Source organism: Halichoerus grypus, chromosome 13 (genome assembly GCF_964656455.1).
Source record: "Halichoerus grypus chromosome 13, mHalGry1.hap1.1, whole genome shotgun sequence".
In the NCBI taxonomy this organism is placed as follows: domain Eukaryota; kingdom Metazoa; phylum Chordata; class Mammalia; order Carnivora; family Phocidae; genus Halichoerus; species Halichoerus grypus.
Window position 1 is genome coordinate 24504277 of NC_135724.1, and position 27607 is coordinate 24531883.

At 39.9% G+C, this 27607-nt stretch overlaps 1 protein-coding gene across 2 annotated transcripts in view; it reads left to right on the forward strand.

The window, feature by feature from the left end:
• The first annotated feature begins 1777 nt into the window (after positions 1-1777).
• Positions 1778-27607, forward strand: part of DYM (dymeclin) — a 340668-nt gene continuing 314838 nt past the window's right edge. The window contains exons 1-2 of one of the 2 annotated variants that reach the window (XM_036078200.2): positions 1778-2080; positions 25108-25298. In XM_036078200.2, the coding sequence (XP_035934093.1) occupies positions 25159-25298 (140 nt within the window). In that variant the 5' untranslated portion in view covers positions 1778-2080; positions 25108-25158. The remainder of the gene's footprint in view (positions 2081-25107; positions 25299-27607) is intronic. The other variant, XM_036078201.2, reaches the window with a different exon arrangement.

Sequence of the window (27607 nt, forward strand, 5' to 3'; positions counted from 1 at the left end):
GCAAAACTAGGAAATTAACATTGGTACAATACCCTTAACTAAACTCCAGACTTCATTTGGATTTCGTAAGTTTTCCCACTATTGCCTTTTTTTTGGTTCTAGGATCCAACCAGGACACCCAGTCGCATTTAGTGGGTTTTCATGACTTTCCTGCTAGTGTTTCTGCACCAACTAGACACTGATGTAATCAAGTCAGTCAAAGTTATCATGATAGTGGTTCTGGCAGTGTTGAGAGATGGTGACCAAGATAATACTTAGCACCTTACATGTACAATAAAAAGTTTGTGAGGGATTGCTACCCCAACTCATGCTTCATATATTGGGAAAACCATTCCTAATCTAACACTCTGATTTATGATGATTGCCTAGCAGCATTATGACATTTACTGAGGAACAGTGGTAAGGCCCTTTTTATTTCAAGCTATCCAAAAAATATTAAAAATTGGGGGGGGCATTAAACTTTAATAACAGGTTTGCCTCAGCTAGAATGGATAGTTTCTTGGTCTATAAAGCTAGTTCTGAAGAGAGGCTCACATTTATTTCTAGATCATTTTGGGGTAGGGAGAGGGTATAATTTTTGGTTCCGGCAAAAATATTAAGCACTTTGAGTTTGATTTGGGGGCCTCTCTTTTCGCTAAATTTTAAAAACAAAAATTATTAAACTGTACACGTAACTCATATTCATCGCAGGAAAAATAGGAAACAGGGAAAAATGGAATTTAGTCACATAGGATCTCATTCCCCAAAGTTTGTAATTAATATTCTGATAGCCTTTTCCCCCCTTTGTGTGTGTGTACACATATATAGTAAACATAAACATAATTCATTTATGAAAATTGGGTATTATACATACTGTTTCCGCTGGATATATCATGAGTGTGTATCCCTAGTATTCTTTAGAATGGCTACATAGTAGTGCCCACCTCTTTTCAGCGAGACTCCCAGGTATCTTGTGTTTTAGTATGTTTTCCTGAAATAATCCTGCAAGCTCGGGGAATTTTTTGGCAACAGATGCTAGAAAAGTATATGGAAGATCTGTGTGGTACTTCTCAGAGTACATTTGACACACTGATTGTAAAACAGAAGTAATAGTGATATCTATCCCAGTGTTACTGGAGAAACAATAATGCATAGCACATAGAAAACAACCCATAATGTGACTTGTTAATTATTGTTACTGATTCGGCAATAGTCCGGTATGAGAAGAATTATCACCATCATCTTGTATGTATTTAAGACGAGGAAACTGATGAGAAAAACTCAAAGACGTATGTCAGTCTGGTAACTTCAGCTCATTTGACTTCAAATTCTCTGGGCTTTGCACTGAATCGAAACTCTTTCCTATGGGAGCTGCCCTTTCTGTAAATAGTGCAGTTAGTTACAGACCTACTACCTGCCTCCATTAAAAATTACTTTCTGAAAGTCAGCTCTCGACAAAAGGGTTTCAAAAGAATAAAGATAAAAATAAAGAATAACACACCCAAAGATACATTATTTTCCTATTTCCAATTTCTCAGAGCCCTACAAGGAACGGCTTGGCTTTGGGATGGTTATCCAAGTTGGAATAAACAGGGGCCTTAACAAAGCTAAGCCACCAGAACTACTGGTGTGGGGTGAGCTTAACCAGCTGAGCCACCCAGGCGCCCCGCGATGAGTAAAAGGGATTAGCCGCTTCTCGAATTTGCCACGTGGCTTTGCCGTTGCCCTGGACGCACTAGGAGGGGGGAGAAACGCCTAACGTCTGAAGGACTACATTTCCCAGAAGTCTGCGCGCTGCGCGCCACGTGACCGTCGGCCGAAGCGCGCCCGGCCGTTCGGTCCCCAGCCGCGTTCTCGGCCGCTTCCCTCTTCTCTCCCCGCCTCCCAGCCTCCGTACGGACGCTGCCGGGGCGGGAGCCGAGCCGGAGTCGAGCGGGAGCTGGAGCCGGAGCCGCAGCCGCAGAGACGTGGAAACATGGAGGCCTGAGCCGGCGTGCGCCACCCTGGCTGCGGCGGCGACGGCGGCTTCTTCCGATCCCCCTCTGCCACCCGCTCCTGTGTCGGTGGAGCTGGAAGCGGATCTGCCCTCCGGCTGAGACAGGTGGGCTGTGGCGCCGCCCCCAGCGGAACGGCCCTGGAAGCCCGGCGGGGCCCCCAGCCCCTTGTCCGAGCGGGTTTGCGGACGCCCTCACCTCCCGTCGGCGGGACAGCTCCGCCGGGGCGGGAGAGAGGGTCCTTTCCTGCCCGTGGGGGACTGGGCCACCCTGGAGGGGCAGTGCCTGGGCCGCGAGAGCCGCCCGCATCTTCCCCCGCCCCCTTCCAGGGCACAGTGGCACTGAGAGGGTGGGGGCGTGTGTTAGTCAAGAGTGAGAGGGACCTCTATCCGAGTCTAGTGTTAAGAGTTGGGGGGATACCAAAGAGCAGGTAGATAGAGACATCGGGAGATGGGGCGATGTTGGTCTGACAAATGGGCGTGTAATGGGCAGGGTGAGCAATTGTGTTGATTTTCTTTTTCATTTTTTTTTTTTTTTTACGTACACGTTGTTACGGAGAAGTAGTTCACATACCATAAAATTCATCCTTTAAAATCACAAAGTATAATTCAATGGTTTTTAGCATATTCACAGGGTTGTGCAGCTATCTAATTCCAGAACATTTTTGTTGCCCAAAAAAGAAACTCGTACCCATTAACAGTCACTCTTTATTTCCCCCTTTCCCACTTCCTGGCAACTAGCAATTGTGTTTTAACCGAAAGGGTGGGAAGTTAGCCCAGGTGTTTGAGAGCTGGTGGCAGTAGTGGGTGATAAAGCTGATCGCAGAAAGTACTGAACTGGGGTAGAGGAGTGATGGGGTGATTGTGATAGGGCCGGCAATGGGGTACACAGAATGGACGGAATAGGGGTTTAGATGGAGTGGGACCCCTGAAAGGGGAGAGGGGAGGTTGGAGGGAGAGGTATGTAGAGAGAAGCTTCTGTGTAGACAGGGGTGTTGGAGGCCGTGGAGGGGAATGTGATCTTACAGAGGAACCCAGGCCTTTGGTCTGACGGGTAGAGGGCACAAGAAAGGAACTGGAGGTGGAAGGGAAGAGATCTAGAGGAATAGGGGAATGGTTGCTGCCGAGCATGAAATTTGTGAATATATAGATTTCTAGAATGATTATTCTTGCTTTGTAATTTTTATCTTAGATAATTCTCTTGGCAACTCAGAGTGGCCAAGTATAAATATTCCCATTCTGCAGATGAAGAACCAGGCTCTTAGAGGTTAAGTGACTTGCTGAAACTTTTAAGGTTAATAGGGTAAAATGAGTTGGGGATTAAAGAATAATTGATTAAACTATAAGTTGCAGGTGCTTGAGTGGCAGAGACTTGAGAGGGGCAATGTCACAGGAAGGAGATTCAACTGTTAAATATATTGAGTCTGTATTATTATGATAGAATCCAAGGACTTTGTTTTTGTAACTTTTAAATACAGAACAGTTTAAATATTGAAATAATTTTAATATCCCCCCATGTATCCATTACCCAGCTTCAACAATTAGTAACTCAGGCTAATTTACTTTCAACTACTCCCTTATCCATTCCTATCCCCGCTCCCAACTATTTTAAAGCAGATGATAGGCATACTATTTCATCTGTAAATATTTGAGTGTGTATCTGTAGAAGGTTGAGTCACTCTTTTTAATATGCCCACATTACTATTATCACATCTAAAAAAATTAATAGTAAGCTCTTAATATCAATATTTAGAAGGACTTATTTTTAAAAACGTAGCATCCATTTGATATAAGGGAATTACACAGTGCAAACACTTTGATGTTTGACTCTCTAAAAAACATGGTATAATTGTTTCCTGTTTTTTTCCCAGTTGATCCTGTAACCCTGTTTCATTTTCTTGGTTGATATGGTTCATCCTTCTACAAAAAGTTCAAAGAATTGTCACTTATTGTCACTTTGGCATTTTAATTGATGGCGTTTTCATGAGAGCAGGAGAAAAACAGAAGTGAGATACCACATGTGCAAATTTTAAAAAAGTGAAATATACATGCACAAATAACTATGTCTCCTTGCTCTAAATATTTGGGCAATTTGATTATACTTTTGTAGATACTTTCACATGTTGTTAGAAGTTGTTTACTATGTATTAGTTTTTTTTTTTTTAAGATTTGTTGTAGAGAGAGAGTACAAGGTGGGGGAAGGAGGGACAAGGGGGAGGAAGAGGGACAAACAGACTTGGCACTGAGCGCAGAGCCCCAAGCGGGGCTCGATATCAGGACTTTGAAATCATGATCTGAGCTGCCACCCAGGCACCCTGTGTGTGTTAGTTTTCTATGCCTACTTAACAAGTTACCACGAATTTAGTATCTTAAAACAATACAAATTATTTTAAAGTCCTGTATTTTGAAGTCCAAAATGGGCCTTACTGGGCTAAAATCAGTGTGTCAGCAAGGCTTTGTTCTTTTCTGGAGGTTTCTAGGGGAGAATCTGTTTCCTTGTCTCTTCCAGCTTCTAGAGGCCACCGCTATTCCTTGGTTTGCAGCCCTCGTGCTCCATCTTCAAAGCCAGCATCTCTTCGTCCATTCTGTAGTAGGTCTCTGATCACGGCTGGGAAAGGTTAAGGACCTGTGTGGTAAGATCAGGCCCACCTGGATAAGTCAGGAGAATTTCCCCCATCTCAAGGTCCTTAACTTAATTATAGCTGCAAAGTCCCCTCTGCCGGGTAAGATAACACTCACAGGTTCCGTAGATGAGGATATAGACATCTTCGGGGGCTATTATTCTGCCTACCATGTTTTGGAACATTTTGCTGAGACTTCCTAGGTGAAGTGACTTCCTTTGCTGCTACAAATTCAATGTGTCATCTTTCACTTTAGGTAATGGGTATGGTTAACGATGGAGAGGACCACTCCATTTTCCTTTTTAGTGACTATGACAAACATGGGAAATACCTGTGTGCTTGCAGTGTAGGTTTTGGTAAAATGAGACCTTTAAAAGTGATTAAGCATAAAAGCAATGTGACAACATGTAAAGTCTTTATTTCATTTTGGTCTCCTTATATTTATGTTTTTTAAGTATTGTATACTTGTAATCAGAGTGTATGTAATGCTCAGCGTCCACTGGGGCAGTGATGGTTCCTGCGTTCCTGTTGAGAGATCCCTCTGTCCCAGTGGGTGATTGAGGCACCCCCAATTCAACAGGAAGACTCTTTTTTTTTTTTCTTTTATTTTGGAGAGAGGGAGTTGCGGGGAGGGGCAGTGGGACAGGGAGGGAGAGAGAACCTCAAGCAGACTCCATGCGCAGCGTGGAGCCGGACACAGGGCTCGATCTCACGACCCTGAGATCACGACCTGAGCTGAAATCAAGAGTCGGATGCTTAACTGACCGAGCCACCCAGGCTCCCCCAGAAAAACTCTTAAAGTGAGAAAATGTGCAGGAAGAATGAGCTCCTGACAGACTTGGGCTTGAGGCCCCTTCTCAACTTTTTTTTCTGTGACCTGGTTGGTTGAAAACGGCTTGTGAGCCTGAATAGGTGAGGGGCCAGATGTCTTTTGCTGCTCATCCTTTCCCAGGACGGAGAGAAGACGGAGTCTTGGAGGTAGACAGGACTTAGGAAGTCCTCTAGTCTGGTATGCTGCTTCCCGAGGGGGTTCCACATTCCACCTTAGCTCTCAAGGCCTGGACTGTGGCCAGGTGTGAAGGTCCTGGCCCTGATGATGGTGTGTTTCAGCGTACCACTTCTCAGTTAAGTGTAAGGGGAATTGTTCACTCTCTGCTCCCGCCTTTCAGCTTGTTTCGCTTTGGCAGGTTCTTCGTGGAGTTAATGCTCCGAACTTCTACTTAAAAACTGCATGTAAACAGTGTGTAAGTTATCTACCGGTTACTTATTTCTAGTCAAAATAACCTAAGCTAGTAGGGTTGAGAACAACTTTACAAATAGGTCTTATTTACTAACATATTTTGTTCTTTTTTTCATTTCTTTAAGGAAGTTTGGTTGGTACTTTTTGATCTTCTCTAATTTTTATCATATTCTTTAAATATGCAGATACCACGCCGGGGTTGCGGGCTTGGGGTGGGGCCGGGTGTGTGGACAAAATGGGTAAAGTTGGTCAAAAGGTATAAACTTCTAATTATAAGTCGTGGAGGTGTAGTGTGCAACATGGCGACTATAGTTAATAATTATTGTATATTCGAAATTTGCTAACAGATCTTTTAAGTTTTCATCATAAGAAAAAATTGTGATTATGTATGGTGATGGATGTTAACTAGACTTAATTGTGATCATTTTGCAATATACGCATATGGAACATTATGTTGTACACCAGAAACTAACATAATGCTACATGTCAGTTATATCTCAACTTACAAACAAAGCAGGGGTGCCTGTGTGGCTCGGTTGGTTAAGCGTCCGGCTCTTGGTTTCGGCTCAGGTCATGATCTCAGGGTCGTGGGATCAAGCCCCATGCTGGGCTCCAGGCTCAGTGTGGAGTCTGCTTGGGTTTCTTTCCCTCTTCCTCCCCCTCTGCCCCTCCCCCAGCTGGCACACACCGCACTCTCTCTAAAATAAATAAATAAAAAATGCAGACACTAAAAGTGGCTGTTAATTCTCCAGTAAGGACACTGGAAGAATTAAACAATACACATTTTGTGTGTCATATGACTCATAATTTCTTTTTTAGATTGATTCAGTCACTGAATCTTAACAATTCCTTCAGAATATCTCTTGCAACCCTTCACCTTAGAATACCTTTTTTTTTTTAAAAGATTTATTCATTTATTTTAGAGAGAGCGTGCATGCGCCGGAGCAGAGGGAGGGGCAGAGGGGGAGAGAGAATTTTAAGCAGACTCCCTGCTGAGTGCGGAGCCCAACTCAGGGGCTCAATCTCATGACTCCTTGTTATGGTAGATGAGGTGCTCTTCCTCTTCCTCCCCTCTCTTCCAGCCCTTCCAGTAGAGATACGTGAGAATTCTTGGCTAATTTAGTGCTCAGTGTTTACATTGCTAGGAGTATGTAAGTAGTGCTCACTGCTGCGCTGAGTAATTTACCTGGTTTCCCTGCTCCCCACCCCCATTTGCTTATGTTTTCATGAACATATTACTAATTTTTACGAAATACTTTGAAAGGCCTGTGGGGATTAGGGCCCAGGAAACTGATGCAAGATGTTGCTGTGGCCACTGCGGTTGCTGTGAGCACAGAATTGTTTGGTCCCCATTCCAGAGGCTTCATGGCTTTGTTAGTGTGCGTGTGAGATAAAATCTCAGACGCTTCACACCCAGCTCGACAGTGTCTTGACTTAACACCCCTCTGTTTTGTTCGTGCTTGCTTTTTGGAGCTCCTGTTACTAATATATTAAGACCTTCTATCTAAGTGGGTCTTCTAAGCTTACATTTCCTGTTTTCCATCTGTTTGTCTCTTGTTCTTTATTATGGGAGTTTCTTTGACCTTATCTTCTTTCTGTCCAGTTTTTAAAACAACTTTTCAAGTATCTTTTCTTGTCCTTTGACTGTTTCCTTTTTTGTGACATCTTGTTCTTGGTTCATGGAAGCAATGTGGTATAGTGGTTTCTGTACCCAGCCTGCCTAGGTCTGAAACCTGGTATGCCACTTTCTAACTCTGTAGTCTGGAGCAAGTCACTTAATCTCTCTTTGCCTCAGTTTATTTATCTAGGCCAAAAGTTGGCATATATTTGTGTAAAGGGCCAGATTGTAAATATTTTAGGCTTTGTGGGCCAAGAGGTAAAACAAAGAATATTATACAGGTACTTATGTAACGGGAGAGAAAAAATTTCAACAAGTTTTTTACTGATGAAATTCAAAATACAATAGGATAATGGTTGAGAATAGGTTTTTTATAATAAGGTTTGCTAATGAGAAGAATGAAATCTCTTTTTGGAGGAGAGGGGATAACATTTTATCTAACAGGGTATCTTTAAACCTCAGTCAAAATTGATCACAAATGTTCATATTTAACGTTGGTTTGTAATGAGATTTTTTTCTCTTTCATCTTTGACAGTATCTTTTTACATGGTACCTCCAAATACTGATGCCAATCCATGAACATATGGTTTTAGTGGAGCATATTTATTGCTTGGAGACGGTATCTATAGAATTCTGCTAGATTCTTTTCTTGATAATTACCTTTTAGCAAATCATCGCATTGCCCACCAATCACTTCCAATTGAGGGTTAGGTGGAAGCTTCTTGTTGCACAGTTAAATGGTTTTTGAAATGTGGAACTTGTATTGAGGTCTGAAAAATGCTGGAACTGTAGTTTTATTTTGGAAAATATATCTATTGCACATTTGTGTGGCATTGGAGATCTCGCATCTCATTTTAATTTTTTACAGCATGCAAAGTGTGTAAAGCAGCTTGACATCACTTGTGATTCGGTGTCCATTGTCCTCGAAATGACTAGCTCAGTGTAGGTTTTGCATGGAAGCGCTTTTGGCCTTTTAATTTTAGATTGAACTCATTGTGAAATATTAGCAAATCTGCAGCAAAAACAAATTTTCAAGCCATTCAGTGTTCAATAATAGTGGCTGAGGGAGGTTCTTCAGAAAAATTTTGTTCTCATCTCTGAGCTCGAAAAATTTCCATAAAACTATACCCTGGCTAAGCCATGGTATTGTGTGGTAGGACAGATCAGGATATGCAGCTTCTGTTTCTGACAGAATTTTCATGGAACTGATGATGGGTTAAGTTCATGAAAGTAATGAAGTTAACTCTTGTAACTGGTTCAATAACATATGATAGATTCTGATATTTTATGCCGCCTTCCTGCTCATTGATCATGCAATGAATAACGAGTAGGTTTTAAACACCTTGCATTTTCACAAGGTTTGTAAATTTGTCCATCTAAGTTTCTTCTGCTTCACATGTATTTTTACCACCATCAGTTATTATGCATCTTAGCAGATTCCACTTCAGGCTGTACTGAATTAGTATTTTTCTCCACTTTTTTGGGAAAATATTCATAGCTGTAATTGTTCCATACAGACTGTTCTCTGTATTTTCATTGAAAGACAGGTCTGAAAGATGTTTCTTTTTTCTGGACGCATTTCTTTGGCTGCTGTAATCAAACACCGTTCAGTTTAACTCATGATTGGTCCATGACTTTTCTTGTTTGGTTAACACATGAGCCATTTGGAACCTTACTTTGGTTGCAGCGTCATTTTTATTTTTTGTTGCTGGGAAGACACTCTGCTGTGATGAAATGTCGTGTTTTAGATTTGCTAGCCCTCCTGTTCATTGCTCTCATGAACTGGGAGTGCTCTGTGGTAGGGCCCGTCAGTCTGCTGTGATGAGTGCTCAGTTGGTAACGTCTTCCTGTATGGTGCCTGGGGAATAGTACGTGCTAAATAAATGTTTGCATTTATTAATGTTACTGGTTTACCTCTCTGAGGCTGTCTTATTTTTAAATTTTTTCTGAGAATCCTCTTTGGAATGTCTGAGAATTCCTGAGAATTCCTTTCTCTGGTTTATTTTGGTTTCTATATTTTGTGTTGGAGGCTTTCCTCACAAGTCTAATGATTTTTGGTTGTTCACTTGTTCACTTGTACTTAAGATTGGAAGTGGTTTGTGTGAGTGGATTTTGTTGAGTGGTGGGCATTGCTGGGGGTGGCAGGTCAGCTTTTGAAATGAGGGGGATCCCAGATGTCTGTTAACTTTTCCCTGGGTGCCCCTTCAGCTTCTCGTGAGAAGACTCATCCAGCCCCTGCCTTGGAGGAGGGGAAGCCCCCCGTGTGCCTGCAGCAGGCACACTTGAACTTCATTCTCCTGTTCTCATCCTTCTTCTCATTACCCTCCCAGCCTGGGCTTTGGAGTCCAGTGTCTGCAGGCATATTTCTCCAGAGAGCACACACACGGTCTCCTGTGCGGTGCGGGGTTGGCGGGGGCCCACTTTATTTAGCCCCGCACCTTGCTCCTGTCTTCATGGTGCTTTTCCCCAGCTCTCTGGCCTTCGTGGGGTTCCATGGGGTGGATTGGCTTGCTTCTTTTTCAGGTCCCCTTTAGCAGGCACTTACACTGGGGCTCCCTCAGGTCTGCTGGTTCAGTTCCTACCCTCTGTCACCTTTCCATCTTCCATACCTCTTCTGATCTTCAAGAGCTTAATCTTTTTATTCTCATTACTTACATTTCGCTGAAGTGGAATACCTCAGGGTACTCAATATAGCACTTGGAACATAGTAATCTTTTAGAGAATGTTCTGTTACTTGGTGGACTGACGGCACCTGTGTGTTTAACATGTCCTTTGGCCAGTGACCATTGCCCACTATTTCTCTAGTCTCCTGTTTCAACTGTGAGGTTTCGCCTTAAAGTCTCGAGTACAAATGAGGGGCATGCGTATTTTTTTCCTTTCTCAGGAAGCAGGCGATTGTGGAATATAGGTTATGATTAATGGATTCTCAGCCTAAGTTGGGACAAAGTACACTAGTGTGTCATTTGCATATTTTGAGGGTGTTAGGACAGAATTGGTTATGTATTTTTCAGATCCACTGATGTTTACTTTCCATTTAAGGCACATTGAATCAGGAGATAGCAAGTCAGTACACATAAAAGGAGATTTAATTTTATGTATATATCAAATATTTCATAAATATAAAATATTGAGCATACCAATTCCTATTCAGAGTATTGCTTTTGTTCATGACGGTAAAATTGACTTGGGGAAATAATTGACATGAAAAGTTAAATAGCAGTATGAGAGTCAGACAACAAACCAGGTATTCCTGGAAGGCTCGCTGAAGTCCAAATGAGTGGTGAAGATAGAATGCTTTAGGACTACAGAGGAAAGAGAGAGCTCCTTCTGTGCTTAGTGAATAGGGTCGAAGGGGCTGTGGATCAGATGTGGTAGTGGGAAGCAGGCACAAATGGCAGAACAGAGGCGTGGATGAGCATGCTAGATGTTGAGAAGACTGCTTGCCTCTACTTTGTTATGACACTTATTTGCAAACTGAGGTTACAGACTACTTGTATCCAAATCAGTATGAATGCTTTTTAGAAAATGCAGATACTTGGGCCCTAACCCAACATTCTGAATCTTTGGGGCCCAGACATTTGCTTTTTTTTCTTTTTTTTTAAAGATTTATTTATTTGAGAGAGAGCACATATGCGAGAGTATGAGAGCTCGGGGTGGGGAGGGGCAGAGGGAGAGGGAGAGAGAGAATCTCAAGCCGACTCCCTGCTGAGCGCAGAGCCTGGCACTGGGCTTGATCCCATGACCCTGAGATCATGCCCTGAGCTGAAATCAAGAGTCAGAGGCTCAATTGACTGAGCCACCCAGGTGCCCCAGGCATTTGCATTTTTAACCACATACTCCTCAGGTGTTTTTATGTATGTTTAAGTTTGGGAACCACTGGTTTGGAGCATAGTTGGAAATAAAGTTGGAAAGTGAGCTTTCAGACTGGAATGTCTTAAATGTCAATATTGTACTCTGTTTTTCAGGTGATGAATCATTGAATGTTTTTGAGCTGGTGAGTGAAGTGATGGAAGTGGTAATTTTACTGACATTAAAGATCTATTATATTTGACCTTTTATTTGGCTAGCATACTCTGCCGGGTCCCTTCCTGAGTGCTTTGCATGCTGCCTCATCCTGCTTCATCCTCAGAAAATCTTACGCGTTTTAAGTACTGTTTTTCCTATTATACAGTGGTGTTTTTAGGTCATGAAACAGAGATTCATCCTCACTCTACACAGACTTATTAGGGTCTGTCTCACACTAGAACCTTTGATCTTAATTGCAGCGTTGGACAAAAGTTCCTTTTAAGGATTAATGCAGTAGTGGAGTGTGCAGAGTGAATCCAGGCGAAGAGGTGGGAGGCAAAGAAATCCGGATACTGTTGCACTAGGTCATACGGGATTACAGGAGCCTGGCCTCGCATGGTGGCCGCAGGAATATAAAGGAAGAGGTGGATTTAAAAGATGATATTGTGGATGCTGTTGAAGAACCCACAGGACTTTTTTTCATTTTAATTTTTTATCGAAGTATAGTTAACATACAATACGTGAGTTTCAGGTGTACAGCATAGTAATTCGATGGTTATATATGTTATGAAATGCTCACTGTGCTAAGTGTAGTCATCATCTGTCGCCATGCAAAGTTCTTAAAATGTTATTGACTGTATTGCTGTACTTTTCATCCTCCCACAGGACTTAATGTCATTGGAGAGTCTCTTTAGTAAAGGGAAAGACCAGGGACTGGATTGGAATGGGTCAATTAGCTACATGGGCACGTTAGGGAATTAGATTGCCTGGGTACAAATCCTGGCTTTGTCACTTGTTATCTCTGGGACGTTGGGCAAATTATTTAACCCGTCTGTGTCTTAGTTTCCTCATCTCTAAAATGAGAAAATTGTGTTCACCTCTAAGAGTTGTTAACGAGGACTAAATAAATGGACAGTTGTAGAGAACTTAGACTAGTTCCTGGCATATAGAACAGAGAAGTAAATTGGCTAAGAAGGAGCACCATTGCACGGGCTGTTTCCTCTGCCTCAGATGCACCTGTGTCTTTCCAGAGCTTCTCATGTATGGAGAACTCTGTGGTAATACCCCACGTTACAATCATTTTTTGGCCTGTTTGGCTCTGAGTTCATTAATGGCAGGGACCTGGTTTTATTCATTTTTGCATTTTCAGTACCCATCATAACACCCAGCATTTATAGCAAATGCGTGACAGGTGTCTGAGGAACAAGTGTTAGCTTACGGGAGATCACTTGAGTCAAGAGTGCTGATAACATTGATAGAAATTGCGACTTCTGAAGGGTTGCTCCTTTGTGGGGCAAATGTTAAATTCTATTTTTGAATTTATGATAACAGCAAGACATCAGATTAAAATGTCTAGTTAGTAAACATTTATGCTTGGGTTTTGACTGAGAAGTCAAGATGAAGTGTTAGTCCTGGGATAGGTCTCACATAGGGGTGAAAGCACCAGCTAGAAGCATGTTCAGGTCCTTCCTGAAGGAGAGCATGTCCAGAGAACAATGCATTTATTTAGCTTTTTTTTACTTTAAATTATAATGTGTTTATAGTTTAAAAAAAATCAGGCAGTACAAAAGGACTTAAAGTGAAAAGTCCCTTCCCTCCAGATTTCTAGTCCCATTCTTCAGGGGTAATCAGTCTTGGACCATTGTTTATGTCCCCTTTAAGACATGGCTTGGGTGCATGTAGGAATGAACATGTTTATTTAAATGAGTGGGGTCTTACTGTATGAGCTCTTTCTTATTTGTTTTTACTTGGATATCTTTTCTTTACACACCAACACCTAAGGTCTGCCTCAATTCTTTTCCATGGCTACGCAGTAGTCCTTTCTGTGCTCATCCCATACTGTAGTCATGACTGTCATCTGGATTATTTTATGTCTTTGCTGTTCCAAACAATGAGATGATTAACATCTGTATGCATAGAACTTGTCAACTGGTATGAGTTTACCTGTGACATAAATTTCTAAAAATGAAATCCTGGCACAAAGAGTATACACAATTAAAATTTTGATAGATACTGTCAAATATCTACACACTCATGGGGTGCCTGTTTCCTTATTGCCCTCATGCTACCACAGTTCTTTCCTTTTACCCTTTGCTAATATGATGGGTAAAAATGATACCTTATTGTTTTAATTAACATATTTTATTCCTAATTTATACTGAAGATGTTTTCATGTATTTATTAGCTGTGGGACCTTGGCTGTTTCAACAAGTTGCTTTTTGTTTTTGTTTTTTTGTTTTTTTAGCAGTGTGCTGGAAGTTAATTAGGGAGAGGGAAGGAACATTAATAAAGCCTGATTTATGTCTCACAGGAGTAATCTACCTCAGGAGGCAGGACATATATACTACAGAAAGTTTCAAGGTAGTTCTTACGTAGTGGGAGCTTTAGGGGGATAATGGGAAGTTGAGAGGGGAAAGTGGTTTTGGGAAGGAGGATGGTATCAGTTTTTTTATGTGTCAAGGTCAAGTTCTTGACTACACTGCATTAAAGATAGGTCCTTTGAAAGGTTTATTACTGAAAGCATCAGCGATGGTACACTTCCCATTTCTAGTCTAGACTTATGTAAGGAGCATTGTTTATCCACAAAATTACTGATTTTATATATAATTATATATTTATATATTTTCCTTGAGTTAAAAACAGTCTTAAGTATTTTAGGGATATAGACAGAACTGGCACTCTGGTGGAAGGTTGGGACTAGGAGAGATTTGAAAGTCCTATCATGGAAGCCACTAGTGAAACCAGGAGACAGGCTCAGTTACATATTGAGAGAAAGAAGAGCTGAAAGCCGAGGAAGGCTGATGCACAGCCAGAGGGCAAAGCAACAGGGCTGTTAGGAGGTGAGGTGATTGGATGCTGGGTTTTTCAAGTTCCATTTTATTCTGGGTTTCATTGCTAAGGGTCTTGGGAGTTCCAAATAAATTGTGTTCAGGTGGAGTGTGTGCGCGTGCTAGTGTGTGTGTGTGTGCGCGCGCGCGCGCGCGTGTGTGTGTGTTTGTTTGTATCTATGTTTGTGTTTGGAATCCTTGGCATAAATCATTGCAGAGAAGATGCCATTGGGCCTCAGTTTTCTACTTTACTTTCTCTGAGGGTAGGGAGCCGGTAGAACTTCCTGACAGCGATGCCTCAGTGGCTTAGTTGTCTTGCTTGGCTGAGCTCTTCCTTCCTGGGCATTCCAGCTGCCTTAGGCACTGCTTTCACTGTTCTCAGGAGATAGTGCCTTATTGTTGCTCCTAGGGGAGCGAGGGCTCGGCAAGGGTGATGGGGCAGGGTGTCCTACTCACACCTGTCACTTGCCCCTGGGCTCTGGCTTTTTTTCTGGCCTTCTGCTTGTGGACTGGAGTTGCTCTTTATACTCTGGCTGCCCTTGATTGACGGCTCTTGTGCCTGCCTTGGAATGCTGTTTGCCTTCTCAGTCCGTCTCCAGCTGTTTTCCAGTTTATGGGGGTTCCTCACAACTTCTGGTCTCCTGTGAATTTCTGAGCATGGTTGTGGAATTACAATTAAACACAATTTTTTTGCATTATTTCTCGGGTTTGGTGAGGAAAAGCAGCAGGGGAGGCGTTGCACCTTGTGCTCAGTTGGCTTTCTTGGTTTTGCTTGTAAATATTCTGTTCGGTCTTTCCTGATAAGCTTATAGGCTTTATTCATATTGTTATTTTAGAAGGGTTTCATAGTGGTCCTGGATTGAACTTATCTTACAACTTTGTGGTCTATCCTAGCAGCTTTGAAAATCAAATTTATTTCCTATAAATTAATAGAAAATAGGCAAAGGATAAGAACAGGTAATGACCTCTTTCATGGTGAAAGAAATGCAAACTAAAACTGTGCTGAAAAAGTATTTTGTCTCATCAGTTGGCAGGGACCAGAAAGTTTGATTAAAGGGTGGTGGCTGTGGTGTGAAGAAACAGGCCTTGCTGCGAGGAGTGTGGGCTGGCAGCCTCTAAAGAGGGCAGCTAGGTGGTGTAGGGGAGGAAAAATAATCCCCCTCCACCTTTCTGAGTTCTTAGCTGAGACCCTTGTAATAGAAGACAGATTAATAGGAGAAAACAAAAGTTTATTAATGTGTACCTCATCTACACATAGGAGATACCCAGGGAGGTGGCATAGGATTCAGACTTAAATACCATCCTAATGGGGATAGGGGAAGGGAGATGTAGACCTCTTACGGGTGAGTAAATGGTTTTTAGGAAAGAGGAATGAACCCTTAGAAGAACAGATGGGAAGTGCAATAGTTTGTGTGTCTGGGTGTGGTGTCCACTTCTAGTCTTTCTTCCTGTGATGAGTCACCTGGTTGGTGAAACTCCCAGGGAGGGGATTTACGATAATGAAGTTCCTTTTGGAGGAGCTGTCTTTAGGCACTTAAAGGGAGTTCAGGGAAAGCCTCACCCTGCATTTGGTGTTTTTCAAATGCCTATAGCTCAAAATCACCAAAATGCCAAAGTGGCATATTTTGAGGTGGCATGTTCTGCTACCGTTCAACAGTATCTACCAAAATGGGAAATGCACATAATCTTTGACCAGCAATTCTCTTTCTCTGGATTTATCCTACCTGTAGTGTCATACACGTGTGAAATATCTCACATGCCAGATACCTATTGGAGAATGATTTATAATTGCAAAAGACCGTAAACTACTTAAGTGCACATCAGTATAGGATTTATTAAATTAAAAACTGGAATGTTACAGAGTCATAAAAATGAGTGCTTTATATACAGTTATGTAGTGATTTCTAATATTTAGTAACTAGAAAAAGCAAAGAGGCATGAACAGTGTGTTGTGGTCTGTGTATAAAGGGGAAAATATGTGTTTGTATATACACAGAATATCTGGAATGATACCCAAGAAACTGGTAATATTTTTTTTCTAAGTGAGAAACTAGGTTGGTTAAGAGATGAGATGGGAAACTTTTTACTACATACCCTGTGAACTCTTTGTAGTTTGCACCATGTGCATTACTTATTCAAAAAATAAAGTACAAATAAAAAATAAAGTCTGACTTAAATTTTCATTGGCAGACCATGATAATAATGTTTCTCATTGTTGCCTTATCTAGGAGAGGTGGGATGGAATTTTGTTCTTTTGAAAATTCAGCATTCATATACCTAATTAAACTCACGAAGTAAATTTTTTTTTTTTTAATTTTTTTTTTTTATTTATTTTTGAGAGAGAGAGAATGACAGAGAGAGAATGAGAGGGGTGAGGGTCAGAGGGAGAAGCAGACTCCCTGCTAAGCAGGGAGCCCGATGTGGGACTCGATCCCGGGACTCCAGGATCATGACCTGAGCCGAAGGCAGTTGCTTAACCAACTGAACCACCCAGGCGCCCCCAAAGTAAATTGTTTTTAATTGATTGCTTTTAAGGTACCACAAGTAAAATAAAATACTGGCCTATTGAATTGAGAACACAAATTGTTCTGATTCTTATTTTCTTTTTATCTGGTGTCATTTTTGTCCTTTTAATTGTAATGAAGCCTAGAGAAGGGAAATGGAGCCCACAGCAGAGCCAGAGGAACTCAGAAGTTGTACATGCCAATAAACCAATATTTTCTCAACTACCCCATTTTGATCCTGTGACACATTTGGGTGTTTATCTAGTAAACTACTGTTAGGCCCGCAATGCTAATTGGTAATTAGCAAGAGTTCCAAGATAAATAGAAGACTATAAACAAATTGTGGAGGTCTTTTTTGTTGTTTTTGTAAAAAATACTTCACTGACGCATTGTCAGGAGTGTCAGGGATTATTAGACAAAAGAATTGGAAAGTTTTGAGCGAAAGGAAATAGCGGTGCCTTTGCGTAGGTGGCTGAGGACAAAAATCTGTGTATTCCCCAGGGTTCTGAAGTTAATGGGGAATCCCTAAAAGACCCAAACACATGATTCCTCTTGCTTTTATTGAAAAAATTTGGTTTTGAATAAGACTTGAACGAACTTATTTGGGGAAAGTAGTCTAAGTAAAAGAGCGTTCCAAGACACTAAGTAAAGTAAATGTGAGATCCTAGTATCTCATCATGTGATATTATAGGTGGTGAAGTAACTTAATATGTAAAAATAAACTTATTGGTCGTGACAGAAAGTACCTGTTAGTATGACTTGTTGGCACCTTTCTTGCACATATAGATCAGACTTTGGGGTTGGACTTTTTTAAGCTGATTTTTAAAAACTTTTCATTTTGCAGTGATTATAGACAGATAAGTTGCAGAAATAATACAGAGAAATCCCATGTACCTTTCACCTGTCTTCCCCCAGTGTTAATATAAGGATTGGACATTATCTACATCAGGAACATAACAGACTGCCGACTGTACTTGGATTTTTCCAGTTTTTACATGTATTCTTTTTCCCTTGTGTGTGTATAGCTCTGTGAAATTTCATCACGTGTACAGATTAATGCAACCACCACCACCACCACCACCACAGTCAGGACACCAAATTTTTCCATTCCCACAAATGAACTTCTTCAGGCTGCCCTTTTATGATCACCTTTTCCCCCCAGCCCTCCGTGCCCTGCCTGGCAGCCACCGATCTGTGCTTCACCGTGAGTTTTGTCATCTTGAGTGTTACATAAATGGAGTCATAGTGTGTAGCCTTTTTGTTTGCCAAAACTCATTTTTTTTGTTTTTAAGATTTTATTTATGTATTTGACAGAGAGAGACACAGCGAGAGGGGGAACACAAGCTGGGGGAGTGGGAGAGGGAGAAGCAGGCTTCCCACGGAGCAAGGAGCCCGATGCGGGGCTCGATCCCAGGACTCTGGGATCATGACCTGAGCCGAAGGCAGATGCTTAACGACTGAGCCACCCAGGCGCCCCACAAAACTCATTTTTGAAAAGATTTTATTTATTTGAGAGAGAGAGCACACACAAGTGGGGGAGCGGCAGAAGGAGAGGGAGAAACAGACTCCCTGCTGAGCAGGGAGCCTGATGTGGGACTCTATCCCAGGACCCTGAGATCACGACCTGAGCTGAACGCAGATGCTTCACCCACTGAGCCACCCAGGCACCCCTACCAAAACTCATTTTTAATAAGTTTCAAACATACAGAAAAGTTGAACAGTGTAATAAACACCTAATCCCTCCATTCATAAACTATTAGCAATTGTTAATAGTTGCCACATTTGCTTTGTCTCTATTTTGTTCTGAACCATTTGAAAGGAAGTTGCAGATATGATGACGCTTTACCCCTAAATATTTAAGCACACGTCTCCCAAGAATTAGGTCATTTTCCTACTCAGTTACACTATCATTATCTCACTTATGTCCATTTAATATTTTCTATTCAATCTGTATCAAGTTTGGTCGCAAGGTTGTCTTTTTTTTTTTTAATTAAAAAAATTTTTTTATTTGAGAGAGAGAGAGCACACAAGCAGGGGGAGTGGGAGGCAGAGGGAGAAGCAGGCTCCCACTAGCAGGGAGCCCGATGTGGGGCTCGATCCCAGGACCCCTGGATCATACCCGAGCTGAAGGCAGACACACTTAACCGACTGAGCCACCCAGGTTCCCCTCAAGATTGTCTTTTATAATTTTTTTTTCCTTCTTCCAAACCTGGGTTCATTGAAGAGTCACATATACATTTGGTTGTTACAATATCCCTTTAGTCTCCTTCAGTTTAGAAAAGCTCCCTACCCCATGCACACACTTTTAGTTACTGTGGTATTGACTTCTTGGTGAACCCAGGTGGTTCTTTACAATGTCGTGTATTCTGCGTTCGTCAGAATATTTCCTCATGCAATCATCTAAATTGTTTCTTTATTCTCTGGCTTATTGGTTTGGAGCACTCAAAGCATTTTATGATTTCTGTTCTTTTAAATTTAAGTTAGGATGTGTTTTATGGCCCAGAATGTGGCCTGTTTTGGGAAGTATTCAACGTGAGCTGTGTATTCCTGTGTTGTTGGACAGAATAGTCCATGGATGTCAGATCCAGTTTTGATTGATAATGGTGTTGAGATCAGCTAGGTCCTTACTGACCATTTCTGAGAGAGGAGTGTTCAGGTCTTCTGCTATGGTATAGCGCATTCATCTCGCCCTTCTTGCAGTGCATTAGTGTTTGCCTCACGCATTTTGACGCCGTTATGTTAGGCGGTGCACATTAATGATAACGTCTTCTTGAAACTGTTGACCCCTTTATCAGTGTGGAATGCCATTTTTTATCCCTGCTAAGTTTCCTTGCTCTGCAGGCAGCTGTGTCTAATATTAATAAAGCTTCTCCTGCTTTCGTTTGATGAGTGTTAGATGGTGTATCTCTCTCCATCTCTTTTAATCTGTATGTGTCTTTTATATTTAAAGTGGGTTTCTTGTAGACAGCATATAGTTGGGTCTTGTTTTTTGATCCACTTTGACAGTCTCTTTTAATTGGTGTATTTAGACCATGGATGTTCAAATGATACATGATAAAGTTGGATTAATGTCTACCAGTATTTGTTACTGTTTTCTATTCATTGCCCTTATTTTTGTTCCTGTTTTTGTCTTCTCTTTCTGCCTTTTGTGGTTCTAATGGAGCACTTAAATAAATCCATTTTCTGTCCTTTCTTAGCATGTCACTTATACTTTTTAAAACTTTTTAGAGGTTGCCCTTGTGTTTGCAGTATACATTTACAACTAATCCAAGTCCACTTTCAAATAACACTCTACCACTTCACAGGTAGTAGAAGTACCTCGTAATTACAAAGTACATATTCCTGATTCCTCTCTCCTGTCCCTTTCCTCATCCCTGTTGTTCATTCACTTATATATAAACTATAATAATCAAACACAGGGTTGCTGTTATTTTGAGGATGTGACCTTTTGGGATGGGCTTTTCTCACTCACAGTGCCCTCGAGATCTATTCAAGTTATTGGGTGTATCAAATAGTACCTTCTTTTATTCCATTGTATGGATGTACCTCTGTTTGTTTGTTCATTCATGTGTTGAAAGAATATTTGAATATAGTTTTTTGTGTGAACCTAAGTTTTCATTTCTCTGGGATCATAGTCCAGGAATACAGTTGCTGGGTTGAATAGTATGTGTATGTTTAATTTTTTTTTAATTTTAAAAAAGATTTTATTTATTAGAGAGAGAGATAGTGAGAGAGAGAGAGCACAAGCGGGGGGGAGAGGGAGAAGCTCCCTCTGCAGGGAGCCGTACGTGGGGCTGGATCCCAGGACTCCAGGATCATGACCTGAGCTGAAAGCAAACAACCAACTGAGCCACCCAGGCACCCCTTTGTTTAATTTTATAAGAAACTGTTGAACCATTTTCCAGAGGGGGCTGTTCCATTTTCCATTCCCACTAGCAATATATGAGCTACTTTCAGTACATCCTTGGCAGCATTTGGTACTGTCATTTTTTTTTTATTTTAGCCATTCCAGTAGATGTGTAGCAGTACGTCATCATGGTCTTAATTTGTGGTTCCCTGAATGGCTAATAATGATGGAATATCTTTTCATGTGTTTGTCATTTCCATGTCTTCTTTGGTGATGTGTTAAAATCTTTTGTATATTTTCTAATTGGATTGTTTTCTTATTGTTGACTTTAGAGAGTTCCTTATATGTTCTGGATACAAGTCCTTTGTTGGGTACACATATTTTCTCTAAGCCTGTGGCTTTTCTTTTCATCCTCTTAACAGGGTCTTTCACCGACCAAACGTTTTCAATTTTGGTAAAGCTTAACTTATCAACTTTTTTATGATCTGTGCTCTTGTGTAATGCCTAAGTACTTCCTAACCCCAGTCACAAAGATTTTCTCCTATGTTGTCTTCTATTTTTTTTTTTTTTTAAAGATTTTATTTATTTATTTGACAGAAACAGACAGCGAGAGCAGGAACACAAGCAGGGGGAGTGGGAGAGGGAGAAGCAGGCTTCCCGCTGAGCAGGGAGCCCAGTGCAGGGCTCGATCCCAGGACCCTGGGATCATGACCTGAGCCGAAGGCAGCCGCTTAACGACTGAGCCACCCAGGCACCCTCCTATGTTGTCTTCTAAAAAGGGTTTTAGAGTTCTATGTTTTACACTTAGATCTATGGTTATTTTGAGTTAACTTTTAAGATACAGGTTTTTGTTTTGTTTTGTTTTTTTGGCTTATGGATGTCCAGTTGTTCCAGCACCATTTGTTGAAAGAACTGTCCTTCATTGAATTGCTTTTGCATCGTTGACAAAAATCAGCTGGTTGTACTCTAGTGGGTCTGTTTCTGGATTTTCTGTTTTGTTTTATTGATCTCTGTTTATCACTGCAGTGGGTTTTAATTTAATTCCTCTTTTCTGGCCAAGCTATGACTCTTGCTTATCGGTAAACACATAAATGGTGGAAATTTGAAGTTTTGATTTTGGGAGATAACTCTAATACTAACATTGCACTATATCAGATAAATAGATTTTTTAAAGTTTGCTAGTTATTTGCCTCTGTAAAGAATAATTTCCATTTTTGTCACTGTGAATTTAGTTATGATGATAACTTTGTGTTTTCCATATATGTTAAACATTTAAATTTGAGTAGGTGAAGGAGCTTAAAAATATTTAATTTTTAAAATCAAAGTAATATATAGATATAGTTAAAAAATTAGAAAATGTGATGGACATAAAATGAAAAGACTGCATGACCACCCTCCCGACTCCAGAATCCTTTTCCCCAGAATAGGCCACACTCAGATCTCTTAGCTGTTGTTTCTCATTATTTGCCTCCTTATTCATAACTAATATGCTTTTACTATTATTTGCTGATTTAGTAATTTTTAGCTATTTCTGTTGACTTCCTGCCTATTACGGAAGATGAGGATTTCACACTTAAATCTACTCCCACTTCTTTTTTTAGCATCTTCCCAGTATAGTTACCTCACAATTTTTGGTTAAATCTTTATTTACTGTTTCTATTATGATGATTACATAAATATTGATAACTGTTGAGTTGAGTCGTATACTATGAATACATGACCTTTCTTGAACGATTTTTTTTTTCCCAAGTACATAGTTACCAAAAAATCGTTTATTTTCTATGTAGCTATCATTCATTCCTGCCAGATTCTCTTACGATATTGTAACCCTCCACAGAATAAGGTCAGACACATCAGGTGACCTGTTGCTCTCTGGTTTGCTTCCCGTGGAGGTCATGGGGCCGTCTAGACTCCTGTCCCAATCTAGAGCATGTGTCTTCCCTGTCTTGTGTTGCATCCTTTGCTTCTTGACTTCCTTATCATCATTTTTCTTGTTTTATTCCTTCACATTGAAAGGATACATCTTCCAGTAGCTTCCAGAGAATGGGTCCATGGGAGGTTTTTTTTAGCTGTGGCAAGTCTAAAATATTGCCTTTATTGTACCTTCGTACTTAACTGGTAGCTTGGCTAGCTATAGAAATCTAGTTAAAATTATTTTTTATTAGTATTTTAAAGGCATTGCTTCCCTGTTATCTAGCTTCCAGTATTGTTGCTGAGAGATTGAGAAACTATTCTTTAAAATAAATAAATAAATAAATAAATAAATTTATATATATATATGAATATGTATATGTGTGTATATGTGTGTGTGTGTATATATGAATGACAGGAATAGAGGGGTAATAGGCCAAAACCCATGTATATACTGTCCATTTTCATTTCATTTTTAAAAAATTTTTATTACTTTTTTTTTTTTTTTTTTTTTTTAGTAATCTCTATACCCAACATAGGGCTCAAACTCACAACCCTGAGATCAAGAATCACATGCTCTTCCAACTGAGCCAGCCAGGTGTCCCCATACTGTCAGTTTTCAGCAAATCTGTATATTTTCCACATGTGCTTCATCCCTTCCTTCTATTCCTTTCCCCTTTCCTGTTTGAGAAAGTATTTATTGATACTGCTAAAGCTCCTCTGATCCTTTCCTGATAACACTATGTAAAAGCATTCTTCTGAATTTGCTGTGTATTTTTCCTATGTTTGTTTTCATACTTACAGTAGCTATGAATATATCCATAATATTGTTTGCATGTTGTAAAAATCATATAAATGAAATCATACCATGTCTATTATTCTGTAGCACTTTTTTAAATATGTATTTTTGAGATATGTCCATGTTGGTAATTGTAGCTCTTGTTAATTCACTTTCATTAGTGTAATGTACCCCATTATAAGATTATATTAAAAAACTTAATTCTAAATGGCTTAAAATGTATAAAATAGCTTTGAAATAAGTTATAATAAGTAAGGCATTTATATATTGCAGAATATTTTTATAATATTTCCTAATTAGGCTTAATTCCTTATTTAAGAAATTAAACCAAAATCAAGACTTATGGTTTGATATGGAGGATTAGTTGGAGCCAGCTGGTTTTGGGTCTCTGTCCCCTGAGTAGGGAAGAGGAAAGTAGTAGTGGTCTTGAGTTCAGGGGCAGGTGACAAGAAACCAGATCAGTATTTCACCCTCCTATTCGGAAGACCAGCTGTCCATGTGCATTGGGGGAGCCTCATGTCTTTAGATAATTTAGCCTAAGCCAGTCCCATAGTTCCAAAGAGAACGTGGAAGCCGTGCTTCCAAATTCTGATGTTGGCTTCAGTGTCTCTGGACTAAGGAGGGATAGACTTAAGAAAGTAAGTCACTACTAATATAAATTCTCATCCAACCTGAGCTTCCTCTGGATATCGTTTGCTTTCATTGCGATGGTAATTTTTAACATAGTGTAATTTATTACTCATCTCACCACCATTTTTTTTTATTGTCAGTGAGAGATTTTTCTTGAACTAATTGAGATAGAACATGGTCTGGAACTAGGTTAAGTGTGATTTGATGAAAATAGTGATTCATATTTTAACTAAACTATTAGTTTTCCCCTTAGTGGCCAACCACAACAAATATTGAAGATGCTAATCATTTATTCACCTACTCTTTCCTTCAACATACTATTTAGGGAATGCCTACATATCTAGACATTGGGGATAGAAAGATGAATAAGAGGGGCCTGGGTGGTTGAGTCAGTTAAGCGTCTAGCTCTTGATTTTGTCTCGGGTCATGATCTCAGGGTCATTAGATTGATGCTGGGCTCCGGGCTGGGTGTGGAGCCTGCTTCCGATTCTTCTCCCTCCGTCCGTCTCTCCCTCCCTCGCCAAAAAAACCAAAAACCAAAAAAAAAAAAACAAAACCCCAAAAAACCAAATGCCGCATGGTTTAGGAGAAGAGGCATGCCGATAAATGCTGGTGTGCATGACAGCAGAACAAGAAGGACACGAAGTGACTGCTTTGGAACAGGGAGGCCATTCTCGTTCAGCATGTAACTCAGTTCAAGTCTCATTCTCCCCTGAGCATAGGTAGCCTGTGGTCATCACTTCAACTGCTTGCTCTTCTTCTGAGCACATTCAAGACATCCAGTCTCTATCACCATCGTTTATTGTAAAGGAGCCTCATTTTCAGACAATTTGTAATAAGTTGTCATTGTTAGGAATTTGCTTTGAGATGTATTCTTAGGCAGAGGTGTGCCCATTCAAAGATCTACAAGCATACACTTGGATTTTTGTGTGTGTTTTGGCTAAGACAGATTTAGCCCCATTTCTCTCCTTTATAACTCTGTATCTGGTGTCTAATATATTTAAAAATAAAGAGAAGTGTGATTTCCTTAAGTAAGTTTACAGTTTTTTTTTTTTACACATTTATGCCAAAGATAGGAAAAATATGATGACTAATTGTGAACAAATTTGAAATTTCTTTTCATTCTTTATAGGTTGTCTTGTGGAAATGAAGGCTTAAGGGCAAATTATCTACCAGATTAAAGATGGGATCGAACAGCAGCAGAATCGGTGATCTTCCTAAAAATGAGTACTTAAAAAAGTTATCGGGCACAGAATCTGTCTCTGAGAACGACCCGTTCTGGAATCAGCTTCTCTCATTTTCTTTCCCTGCACCAACCAGCAGGTAAAAGATTACTTGGGGATTGAAAATTCATGTAGAAGGCCACATGAACTTGAGTGGTATGCTGATTTAAAAAAAAAAATGTTCTTAATGTTCTGTCTGTCCATCGATCCATCCTCTGTCATACATGTGCCAGTAGGTATGCGAGTAGGAAATACAGTTTTCTCTCTCCTTTCTTCCACCCAGCCATCTCCCTTCCCCAGAGATGACTCCTCATAGCAGTTTCTTTTGCATTTTCTAGAGTAGTACGAGGTTACGTAAGCACGTATCCATGTAGTTTTAGAAAATTATTTGAACGCAAGTGCTAGCATCCTACACATACCTTTTTCTTTTTCTGCTGCTGTCCTTGCTTTTTTCCCCCCACGGTTAAGTAAATTGTATCTTGTGTGTGTGTGTGTATGTATGTATGTGTATGTGTGTGTATATATATATATATATATTTGCTTATATGCAACTGTCTTATTCTTTTAAATGCTCGCAGAGTATCTGTAGAATATACTTAATCAGTTTTCTGTTTGTGGACGTTGTTTTTTAGGCTTTTGTTATAACAAATAATGCTGCATACATCATTTCCCATATGTACAAATACATCTCTAGTATAAATTCCCCAAAGTAAAATTGCTGGGTTAGAGTGTTCTGTGTTTTTGTGTGTGTGTGTGTGTGTGTTTATAATTTTTGTAGATATTGCTAAACTGTTACATGAAAGTCACACCAATTTATACTCCTATAGCAGAGTATGGGAAGGTCTGTTTTCCCACATTTTTGTCAGTTTAATGCATTTTTAGACTCTCTGACCTATGCCAGTTTGATACATGAAAACCAATATCTCATTTTTAACTTTGTATGTCTATCAGTTTTTATAATAATGTAGAGTGACTAGAATATTGAATTCCCATATATTCAGTATCTGCAGTGTAAAATTTTTATTTTTTTAATTTTTAATTTTATTATTTTTTTAAAGATTTATTTATTTGTCAGAGAGAGAGAGTGTGTGCAAGCAGGGGGAGCGGCAAGCAGAGGGAGAAGCAGGCTTCCCGCTGAGCAAGGAGCCCAATGTGGGACTCGATCCCAGGACCCTGGGATCATGACCTAAGCCGTAGGCAGATGCTTAACCAACTGAGCCACCCAGGTGTCCCAAATTTGTTTTTTTTCTTTCTTAACAGGTTTAGTGTGACAGGCAGAATAGTGGCCACCTAAAGATGTTTTAGTCCCCGAAGTCTGTGAATATGTTATGTTGTGGCATGTATCGATACTTCATTCCTTTTTATTTCTGAGTGGTAGCTCATTGTATGAATATACCATATATTGTTTATCCATTCATAATTAATATCATTTGGATTGTTTCCGTATTTGCTTCATCTACTTTTGTTTCTTAAGTATTTTAAAGTAAAATAAGGATGTTTTCTTCTGTGACCATAATGCCATTATCAGACCTAACAAAATTAACAGTAATTCCTCCTACCCAGTCCATATTGACATTCCCCCTGTTGTCTTATAAGGGTTGCTAACATTAGGAACTAAATACAGTGGATATGTTGCATTTGGTAGTTATATTTCTTAAATGTCTTTAGAAGTATTCACTCTCCAGCCCCTGCCACAATTTTTTCCCCATGCTATTGATTTTTTGAATAAATTGAGTCTGTTTTTCTGTAGAATGTTCGACCTTCTTGATTTACCTGATTGCTTCTCATATCTCATAACGTGTTTTCCTTTATTTTTTTGTGTTTTCTGTAAACTAGAAGTCAGATTGAAAGGCTTGATAAAATTTAAACAGTTTTGGTAAGGGTATTATGTAAGTGATTTTATATACTTTATATATATATATATATATATACTTTTATATATATACTTTGTATAACATCAGGATACAGAAAATGTGTGGTTTTAGTTATGCTAAGTTTGCTGAGAGGTTTGAGTATGTTGATGATTTTGGTCTGAATCACCTGTTTCATAAGAAATTACAAAATGGTGGTATTTCTAATTTGGTCATTTCTTCTACATTTATTAACTGAATTTTTCTGTAAAGAAGAGCTTTCCTTCATCATTTAGGTTATAGAAAATAACAGTTTTTACTATATTATTAAATAAGGGTAAACACTTAATTCTTTTCCTTTACCAATTTTCAGTAATGAAAATAGTATAATGGTGACAAGTATTTCCCCTCTCCCTCAATCCCAGGCTTGGAAGGACTGTCTCTCTGTCTTTTTATGGTGAATTAAAAAAAAAAAAATCTACGTACGTATGTGTGTTGTGGTCCTTATGGTTTCAATTTGCCTTTGTTTAGTGATCAAGGTTATGTTTATTTTTATGTG